The sequence below is a fragment of the Manacus candei genome, unplaced genomic scaffold, assembly GCF_025592945.1.
Source record: "Manacus candei isolate 608988 ecotype Guabito, Panama unplaced genomic scaffold, ASM2559294v1 h1tg000011l, whole genome shotgun sequence".
Lineage (NCBI taxonomy): Eukaryota > Metazoa > Chordata > Aves > Passeriformes > Pipridae > Manacus > Manacus candei.
Genome location: NW_026138059.1, coordinates 5,243,258 through 5,253,904, shown reverse-complemented (window position 1 = coordinate 5,253,904; position 10,647 = coordinate 5,243,258). Strand labels below are relative to the sequence as shown.

The 10,647-nt window shown below is 45.7% G+C and overlaps 1 protein-coding gene across 2 annotated transcripts in view; it reads right to left on the bottom strand.

Annotated features, from left to right (window-relative positions):
* The window catches only part of ADAM17 (ADAM metallopeptidase domain 17), a 35,504-nt gene that overhangs the window by 2,316 nt on the left and 22,541 nt on the right, over nucleotides 1-10,647 (bottom strand). For both annotated transcript variants that reach the window (XM_051778296.1, XM_051778297.1), the window contains exons 10-18: nucleotides 10,230-10,318; nucleotides 8,261-8,413; nucleotides 7,224-7,423; nucleotides 6,083-6,186; nucleotides 5,282-5,416; nucleotides 4,272-4,402; nucleotides 3,177-3,255; nucleotides 1,947-2,035; nucleotides 1,200-1,256 (exon numbers count right to left, since the gene is read on the bottom strand). In XM_051778296.1, the coding sequence (XP_051634256.1) occupies nucleotides 1,200-1,256; nucleotides 1,947-2,035; nucleotides 3,177-3,255; nucleotides 4,272-4,402; nucleotides 5,282-5,416; nucleotides 6,083-6,186; nucleotides 7,224-7,423; nucleotides 8,261-8,413; nucleotides 10,230-10,318 (1,037 nt within the window). The remainder of the gene's footprint in view (nucleotides 1-1,199; nucleotides 1,257-1,946; nucleotides 2,036-3,176; nucleotides 3,256-4,271; nucleotides 4,403-5,281; nucleotides 5,417-6,082; nucleotides 6,187-7,223; nucleotides 7,424-8,260; nucleotides 8,414-10,229; nucleotides 10,319-10,647) is intronic.

Below are 10,647 nucleotides of genomic sequence, written 5' to 3'. Positions count from 1 at the left end.
CAAACAAATTCTGCAACCCAGATTAAGATAAAAGTCCATTGATTTCTGCTTCTTTTTGAGCATGGTTTGGAAAACATCTAGAGATTTCTAGGCATAAAAAAATCCTCATGGACCTCAGCAAATGCTAGTACCGGACAGGATGAGATGAGTACCTGCTACCAGTACTGCATTTCCCAACTGCTCCATCCTCAGCAGATCCAAAGACACAAGAACTGTTTGCTAAACTGTTGCTGGTGTAAGGAGCCCATTAGCAATATCTGTGCTCTCTCACTACACCCTGCTTCTGGGATTTTCATGATTGAATGCAGGTATAAAGCTATAAGGTGACTTTTCTCATGGCATTCAGGACCAGCTATGGGGCACTCAAACTAAGATCACCTTCAGTTCTGTCAGGGTAGATGACAGAGGCAGTCTGCCTCAGTGGTCTCTGACTTCAGTATGCTTCCCTCAGTGGTTGTACAAGGAAGAGCTCTGCAAGGCTTTTTTTTCCCCTCCCCTTACAAAACGACATTACCTTAATCGAATGATTCAATTATTAATAAGAATTAGGTTGTCAAAGCACAGGAAAGGATACCCAAAAATCTTTGTCAGAAGGTGCCCTGTGCTGGACCATGATTAAAATTTATCTTCGCACTTTTTTGCTTTTCCCCTCTCCCAGCTCAGTATCCAACAGGTGGGAAGTGTGACTGATGGGCCCCTTGAGCAACTGGAAGGCTGTAGCACGTCTGGTCTCTAGAAGCTGCCCCCTGCAAACAGCCATTCTGCAGCAAAGACAGGGCATTTTGCAGAGATTTTTGAGCCTCGTGTGGTTCCCTGACACCACTTGGCTGGGAACAGGCAGCCTGTGGTTGAAGCTGCCGAGTGACCTGTGCCGAGGGGATGCCGCACGCGGTGCTCCGCGGAGCAGAGAGGCTTTCTGCCCTGGGAGCTGCGGCTGCTGCCAGAGAGCTGCTCTGGAGACAAGGCACAGCTCTGACAGGAAGGAAGAATCTACCCCACCAAGCTGCAGTGCTTGACAAAGTGAGCACAGGCTTGTTCAGAAATGGCTTCCTCTCAGACTGATCCACCCTCTGCAGCGCAAGGCTTCGGGTGTCTCTGATATAACTTCTTTAATAAATCCCCTGCAGACACCCAAGGTTCAGGTTTTCCAGTACACATTGGAGAGCTTTCTGTCAATTTGGGTTCAGACAGCAACTTACGCTGGGGCAAAACAGGGACTTCGTGTTCTCCTCGTACTGCTTGTCCAATTTCTTGTCCTATTGGAAAACAAAAAAAAGCAAACCAAAACACACAAACACAAAATAAGAAAGTTAATTTCCCAAAGGCAAAGTCCCTGTCCCCTTTTCTTCTGCGGGGATACAGCACTGTGTGGGGCTCTTTTCCCTTCCCTTACCTCCCATGCCTTCCCATCCATCCCAGGACTGCTTGTGGGTGCAGCACTCCTCTGCTCTAAACCCACACTGCTGGTGGTAGCATGCTACATGCCCACGATCTCAGTTGTCAAAAGCTCCCCCTTTCTCTTTAGCCATCCACCCAAGCTCAACCAAGACCACTTCCCACTCTAGGTCTTCCCTCAAAATATGGGTGTCTTATTTCTTCACAGGGCTTTAGAAAACTTCAACTGTAATGATAAAATTACCAAAATTATACTTGGGTAGAATTCAAGAGGCCAAGAAAGAAAATCTGCCTGGGAAAGAATGAGAAGGGCTCCAGGGAATAGTCATGAGAGCACAGGGTCTGCCAGGCCTGGCAGAGTTTAGCAGGATTTTTGCCTACTGAAGGAGCAGTAAGCCTTACATATGCTGGATTTCCCCACAGGGTTTACTAAAGGCTTCCCATTGGTTTCTCCCACAGACATCCACAGACATCTGCCATTTCATGTATGAAGGGAACACTTCTTACAGCAAAATCCAACAGAGCAGTCATCTCAAAGACAGCTTACTCACCACACAGTGCACAAGGATGCTGAGAGGAATCCAAAAGAGTAAGGAGAAGACAAGCACAGAGCCCACTATATTATCCGCTAGGAACTTCCCTGTGAAACCAGTTCAAAACTGTCAGTTACCTACCAAATACTGTTTCATGAACATACACATCTATCCCCATTCTACAGCCACTGCTCAGCAAGTGAAGCCTCAGAACTGCTCAGAGAAGCACAGGCTGCAGGAATAGGCAAAGATAAAATTATATATGTTAACAATAACAGGTTTTTTCTTCTGTTCTCTGATGAGAAATGCTGTCAGGTTGTAACATGTAATATGAGTCACTTTGGAGCAGCTTATACTGAGTCAGCCAAGCTGCCCCTTTCAGTTGTACAAGACACACTGCGAGTCCATCACCAAATTCTGATGCAAGAATCATGTGATAACTACCTGCCTCCCCAAACTAATTATTTGAATACCAAAGATCCACAAACTGCCTCTATCCAAGCAGGCTCAATAGCTTTAATAATTTTCTAGGAAACAATGTTTTGTCCCTGAAGTTCAAGACTGAAAGCCCTGAGCCCAGATAATTGCACTGTGGAGGCAGTGTCACTGTGAGCACATGCAGTTACCACTCATTACACAGCACTGGCTCATTAACGGGGTTTGTCTGGTTCCAGTAACACAGAGCGAGACAGCAGGGGTGACACCAGGGGTGAGGTGACACCTGCCTGGATTGCACAGTGGGGATCAAGACCAAGAGGGCCCCTCACAGTGACTCAGCACAGGCACACAGCTTGTGGTATGTGACCTCAGTGGTTTTCTTAAACAACAGAGAAAGGAAGTGTTCCCCCCCTCCCAGCCTGTTGACATTTAAATCCCACTGAGAGGCCCACTTTGTACCACGCTGAATCTAGCTGACCTCTGAAAAGACTGTCTTACTTCCTTTTCTCTAACTGACCACCTCTTGGTATTCAGACAAGAAGCTATCACTTCCTTCACAAGCTTGGAAGATGCCTAGATAGAAAATAACAAAGTGAAGAAATGCAAATGATCCCCCATCCTTTCAGCTTTGAAAAGCAAGTTCAGTATTGTCAAACTTCAGGCAAAAATACACTTAGATACATCACAAACACAGCTAGTGGCTACCCTTGTACACAGGTGAATAAAACCAGCCAGCTAACTCCCTCTGAGGCTTTAGAGGTTCGTGTCATGCACTCAAAAACCCCCAAAGGGTATGGTTGTGTATCTTACCAAAAGTATTGATGCTGAGTTGGTCTATGAAATCCCAAAATCGTTCAATCACATCCTGTACTTGCTTCTCGCATTTGCCCTGCAAAAGTAACAAAATGATCTTATGTTACCTAAGCATTAACTACTTCCTTCTTGGTGAGGGAAGGACACACAAGCATGGTAATGAAATGAGAACTACAGACTCAGCAGGACTTGACTTGCATTCCGAATACACATTTACTCTCATGCCCAACAGCAGCAGTCCATTTTTACTGCTTTTATTTTTGGCAAAACAGTTTCAATTTGATTGCTGTTTGAAACAGATGAAGTTTGAAAGTCTGAAATGTGCAAACCCCTACCTTTGGCCCATGTTAGGAGACATAAAACTGAAGCTTCTAGAGAGGTGTAAGCACTGGAAGCCTCAGATCCCATGACCCATGGAGAAGGCTGCAGCTCTCGGGAGCTCACAGTTACAGACAGACTCATTGCCAGATTGGGCTGTCCTGGTTTAACACAGTACATCACTGGTCTTCCAGTTCTGCCAGTGGAAGGGCTGGGACATGCCCTCCCAAATTCACTTCTGCTCACACCAGTTTAGCTCCAACCACTGGGGTCTGAAGGTGACGCGACTGTGCAGCTGCACCACGGAAAAGGCCACTGAGTGCCAGAAACCCACCAGTCTCCCTGCCATGGGCTCACTGCCCCTTCCAGATACTGCCAGCTGGATTTTTGTGTGATTGCTAGCTGACTGGAATGATTTAGAGTCAAAAATTACATTAATTGGGCTAATGTGAACAACTGTAAAGGCAAGTGCTGCAAACCTAGCCAAGCTTATGGCAGTGCTCATTCACCTCCTTCGCAAGGACTGCCAGCTGGCTGAGCTGTGGGGAGCAGCAAAAGAGGGTAATAAGCAGGTGCAGAGGGTAACAGCTCCACCTTGCACAGGTCTCTGCAGAACTAACTTCCATCTGCAGCCTCCTACACCCTTTACCCCGTGAAGAGAAACTTAAATGTCCCACCCTGCTCAGCAACAGGTTAAGCTTTGGCTTCTCTTCACCAGCACAGTCCTCCCCAAGGACTCACCCCCCCAGCCAGAGCAGAGCTGGGAACACTTACATTAGTGTCACAGAATCCCACGGTGCAAGGCTTCCCCTTGCGCAGGAACAGGAACTGGTCGTTGGCATCGACGTACGGGGTGCACCTGTCCTGCTCGTCCCGGCAGCACACCTTGCAGGAATTGTCCGTTTCTGCAGCAGAGCAACACACTCACTCCTTGGAAGCACTAAGAGTCACCTGCAACCCACAACCCCATGTCTCCCCTGGTTGACTGTGTTCATCAACAGCTTCCCCACAGGGAAGGCAGGACTATGTGAGTTGCCCAGTTTCAGGCACTCTGATGACCAAGCCTAAAACTCAATCACATGCTCTGTGCAATTAGGGGGTACACTGGGACCAAGCTCTCCAAGCTGATACCCCAACACTGCAGGAAACAACGGGTCAGTGAAGAGGTTCCAAGCATATCCACAAAAAGAGATATTAAATATTCCTTGGAGTCTGAGTCCTCTAGACACCTTTCTCCTCAGCTATGCCCTCCATCTCAAACAGTGTGGCTCACAGCGGTTCCTTGCACTGCCCCCATGAAGCCTTCCACCTACTCCCAGCTGCTTTACCACACTTAAGAGATGATACAGAGAGCAGGTTTGCAGTGGCTGGGGACTGGACTTAGGGATCCTATATTCTCAAAGCACTTTAACCTCTCTGAAATCTTTAACTACTCATTGGAGGCCAATACTCTTCTGCCAGATGCCTGGTCCAGAGGTTGGTCAGGATCTCTTTACAATCCCTCCCATCCAGCTGTGGCAGAGGTGGAAGGTAGGAGAGTGTCCTCTTTTTTAGCTGAAGTGTCAGACTGTAAATCTCATCCTAATGTCTTCAATCCAGACTACCAGAAGACAGGAGGACATTCACATTCCTTTTTCAAACAGAAAACACCTGACAATACTCAACAGTTTTAACTTTTCCAGAAACCACAAGCTCAGCCCTCCCATACGCCATCCTGCAGCAGAGCCAGTGCTCCCCACGGAGCAGAGATGAGGCCCATTGCAGTTCAGTCCCGTGTCACCCACCGTTGCACGCACACGACCGTAGGTTCTTCTCCCTCTCACAGAAAGGGACACACTCCCCATCCTTGCACTTCCCCATGTCCACACAGACGGTGTCATCCGGAGCATTCCCTGGAGGGGGACACTCGCTGCTGTTCCCTACAGATGGAAGTCAGCAGAGTGGGAGGGCTGTGTTAGAGAAAGGGCAGAGCACCTAAGTGTGCAGAAGAAAAAGGGAAAATAATGGAAATACAGACTTATCCCAGGGGAACCCCAATAGCTTGTTCTTGGCTTTCATCTGCAGGCTGCCTGCCAGCTGCTCCGAGAGGCAGCAGAAGCTCTGGAGGCTTTCAACAGCTCGGGCATTGTGGCACTGGCAACCATGCAGTAGGTGCAGACCCTGGAGGCAGTCCAGGAAAGCAGACACTGACTTGACTCCCTGCCTCCAGGAAAGATTATGAAGAAGTAAACAAGTGGGGAAGTGAAGCAGAGTTGCAGTAATTCCACCTTTTCTATGACAAAATTCATTCTTGTCCCCTCCCAGGGAAACACACTGTTTTGCTTTTTCTTCTTTCAAGGGAAAGAAACAAAGAAGAAAAGAAAAAAAAAAATCAACATTTTTCATGTTCTTCTGGGCAACAAATCTCCAAGTGACTCCTGGACTACAATGAAACTCATTATAGGACTCTTTTGTGATGCTTAACCGGTCTCTAAAATTACATGTACCGGATGGATAAAGGGCACTAGACTGAAAGTGGGTTGAACAGGACACTGAGCCTGGAGCGCTTGGCTGGCTGACATATAGGGGACAGAACCACATCCTACCAGTGCAAAAAGACTCTCCTTTACAAGTGGCATTTATGGCTTCTTGGCATTTCTTCTGTGCACTTTCAAACTGGCAGCCTTTACAGCAGGGACTGTTCCGATCACTGGGGAAAGATCAAAATGAAAGAAATAAATATTAAGCAATTTTAAAAAAATAAGTACAAGTGTGACAAAACCAGAGAAAAAAAGATGTTTGAGGAAAAAACCTACTTCTAGGATACTGACTCATTGATTCAACCCTTGCCCTCTCTGCCCCCTCCCACAGCCATCTTTCTACACACCCACTGAGTACATGAGGACTAAAGGTAAAATCACATAGACAGTACAGGGTATTGAGAGACAACACAGGGACCCTTCTGTTGAAGGCCCTTGGATCCTCCTCTTGTCATTTGCTGTGCAATTTAGGACAAGACCTTTCACCCTTTCCTTCCCCAAACACTTCCTCCCCTTCCATTTGTCCTGAAGGTTTCCTACTTTTTATTCTGCACTGTCTTTATTTTCATTGTTCTCACCTAACATAAAAAGGCCCTTAGTATAAAAATACTCACTAAAATTGAAGGATTTTCTTGCTAAACAACAGGAGTTGCACAAGCTCTCTAATGTTACATGGTGTAAAGCTGAACTATGAAAAAAACAGATAGGGCACTGCATTGCAACAGGGCCATGAACACCCCAAAAAAAAGCAAGAACAGAAAGAGGACTCATTTAGTGCAGTCACTGTGTTGTGCTCAAACACGTTCTGCAGCAGTCTTGAAATATCAGTATGTGATCCCAGCATAAAGCTACCTTGCAATACAAGCAAAAATTCCATCTGCACAGAAAGTTTGCACAGGAAGTTTTAAATCTTGTTTTTCAATTGCCTAAGTTTGCTTTATAACAATGCTAGTAAAAATAACACCACCACAATAATCATTTTCAAGCCCATAGCTTCTGACACTTCTCAGAAAAAGTAAGAGAATGCTACAAAAACTAATGTATGCATACAGTAGCCTTTCCTGATATCCTTTATCGTCTTGAGCTCACATGTTTAGCCTGAAAGCCAAGAAACAGGCCTGTGACACTGCAAGTGGCTTTAGGAGTTTTCAGCCCAGCCCTTCACTCTCTCCTGCATAAAGAGAAGTTGCAGCTCATTTCCCCTTACCTGCATTTGGCACCATCTTTCAGTTTACAGTCTGCAGTGCAGCAGGGATCAGCCTGTTGGTACAAGAGGCCAGGATCGCATTCCTCCCCTTCATCCACCCTGGAGTTCCCACACACTTTGTTGTTGCGCTCTTTGAAGCACTCCTGGGCCTTGATCTCTATGGTCCTATGGATGGATTTTTTGCTGCAGCTTGAGAACATCTAGAGAGTCACGGGGGGGAAAGAGCAGCACTGAGGAGTGTACCTTTCTGTCAACAACTGGCATCTAAGACAGCCATGGCCTCCCTACACTTCCACATTTGGGTGTCTCAGAAAGCAGTTATTCCCTCTATACTGTCAGCTTGATACCTCGGAAAAATTTTAAGATGGGAAAGTAAGGGTTGGGTCTGTAAGGGACACTGCTACATTACACTGCAGGGACTCCCCCACACAGCTGGGCTCAGAGCCAACCCCAGCTCTCCCATGGCTTCAGGGCTTCACCACCCCCAGGACGGGATGTGAAGCTGTACCAACAGGGACAGACTGCGCTACCTCTCGGCAGCGGGGCTGGGCACGAGCCACAAGTCAGACTCCACTGCAGACTAATCATCCCCTGATAATCTTGGTTTCTCATCTGCAGAACAGGCACAAGGTCAACTCCACATTGCCAATGCAAGCTCCCACTGCAGCTGTGGTGTCTGGCAGTCTCTCTACAACAGCGGCAGCTGTGGACCACCCAAACACTATTTGGTACTGAAGGTCCCGGACTGCACTCTTGCTGATGACTTGCTTGCAGCAGCATGTGGCCACAGCTAATTACAAGCAACTAATTAAAATGCACCTTGACATGCTATGAACTCCACTGAAACTCAGATTCCAAAAGATGACCTTATCTTGCAGAGAACCCAACTGCTTGCGAATATTTTCTCCTTATGGCTAACCCATTACATTCCCGATGGTTTCAAGCAACAGGAATCATTAACTAAACAGAGTTGCCATACAAAGGGTCACTGACCACAGCAGAAACTTGTATGTTGAAGCAAAACTAAACAACCATACCTTGTTGTTTTCATGATCCCCACTGACAGCAATAGGATACATGACATATTTCCCTCCCTCATCTTCAGTGGGGGCACATTCTGGCAGACTGTCAGGATCATGCTCTGCTCCAAAGTTATGTCCAAGTTCATGTGTTGTAACCAGGTCAGCCTCCTTTTTTGAACATGAAAAAAACAATGTTGAAAAAAATTAGTCCGAGCAGGAAAGGACAGAAGATCCCAGCTACTTCCAGGCTATCAGCACTTCTAAGATACACCAAGAGGGACAGGATGGACATTTTTCTTTTTCTAAAAGTGGAGAAATAAAGGCAAATAAAATTTCAAAGTCAAGTTCCAGGACTAGGTTTGAACACTAAATCAGTGCTAAAGGCAAAATGCTGTCCTAGAATACCAATTTAAGCTTGTTTTCAATGCAATAAAGATACTTAAAATATGAAAATTTGCTTTTAAGTAGCTGGAAGGCATAAAAAGTTGAAACAAAAAGCAATTCAAACGAACACCAGCTACTACAATTAGTCAATCTCTTGTTTAACATCTATTGCCATTAGAATTATTTCTTCTAAAGGGATGATGACATCAGGAGCGCTGAATAAACTCTGCTATTGCATGATTACTGGGAAAGACACCTACAATTGTGGCCCAACAGGGATGTAATTCCAACATTATTTATGCAAGACAGGTCTGCCTGTGCTGAGGATCCTAAACCAGCTCTGCTTGCTGTGCACCTCCCACAGCGCCTTAGCCAGCAGATGGTGTCAACCTCACAAGGTGACAACCACAAACTAACCTTGCACAGAAATAAAGGTGAATGCAAGGACACCAGGCAGTTCAGGAGAGAGAATCCCTCAGTGCAGCTGCTGTGTGGGCTCGGGAAGGAGCAAGCACTGGAATGAGCAGCACTGGTTCGTGTCTAAGCATGGCTAATGTGAGAGCCAGAGACAGGAGAGCTGCCCAGGGATCCCTCCTGTGCTTCACTGGGTTTTATTCGGAGAAGTGTTTTAAGCAGGTTTTTTTCTTTTTTTTTAAACCCAAGTGGCTACTATGCAGCACTTTCCCTGTGAAACCAACCCATAATGCTCCCACTGCCTCATCCCAAGCCTTGTGCCTCCCACTGGGAAGACAAAAAACTCAATTTCCTTTGTAATCCAAGGCACAACTCCAGTTTGGAGATTGATGCAAATGGCATGGCAACAGCAAGAGCTCACTGTCAACATCCTTCTAACACAAAGCTTCACTGTCTTTTTTTCCTATCTTCTTGACAGTTTCTGTGCCAAGTTTTAGCCCACACATCAATTATGAATTCCCTTTATAATCAGGCTACAGAAAAGCACAGCTGAGAAGTCAGCAGAAGTCAGCAAAAGCAAGATATGCCCAACTGCAAAGATTCTGTAGATGCAGACACAGGCACTGCTCTGGTATCTTTACAAGTGAGACAAAGCTCATATTCAGGCCTTTATGTATTTACTGTCTTATCAAGTATGGAAAAAAATCCAGACAGCATCAACTTATAGTAAGCTTAGTATAAGCACCAATTAGTCCTGTTCTCTTCCTCAAGGACACAAAAATCAAGTGGAAGAATTTCATTAAAATGTTCAAACTAAACCTCCTACTTTGCCTCCTTGTTCTTTTTGAGGGTGTGTTTGTTGGAGTTTTGTTGTTTGTTTGGGTTTTTTGTTAAAGCAAAATACATTTAAATTCATCTTTAGATATCAAAAACGTGTTTACACCTAGGAACCTACAGTTCCTATTAGACACTAGCTATGTTTCCTCACTCCTCTTTTGCAGTGAATTCAATCTCCCCTTGTAAGCAACAACAAAAAGGATGATTTTTGTTTTGTGACCTACATCCTTGTCCCCAGGAAGCTGACTCAAATGGAAAGACAGCAGTTTGTTTCAGAGAGCACAGAAGGTTGTCACAATCCCATGGCACACATCACCAGCACACACATACAAGGAGGATATGCTCCTACCTTTGTGAGGATGGTCTTCCCATAGTTCTTGGTGCTGGTTAGGCCACTGTTCAAATAGATATCCTTCTTTGCAATTTGACTGTAATAAGCTATAGAAGGGAGAAATAAACAAATGAAAATTGACAAACATTTTTCTTGGGTTTCAGGGTACTTTTGGGGAGACAGGGATCCTTGTCTGGGGAAATGAACAGCTTTATTGTTCTCACAGGCTCACTAGTGAGAGCATGCTTCTTGCCAGTTTTTTGGGCTGGGAAATCTTTCAAGCACAGCTCAAACAGCTCATGTATTGCAGTAAAGGGGAAAACATCAGAAATTTCCAAGACAACAGCATCTGCCATTCCACAGTCACTGCAAGATGCACCCACACAAAGCAGCCCTTGGTCTAGGGTTTGTTCTAGCCAGTTTGTTCACACCAATA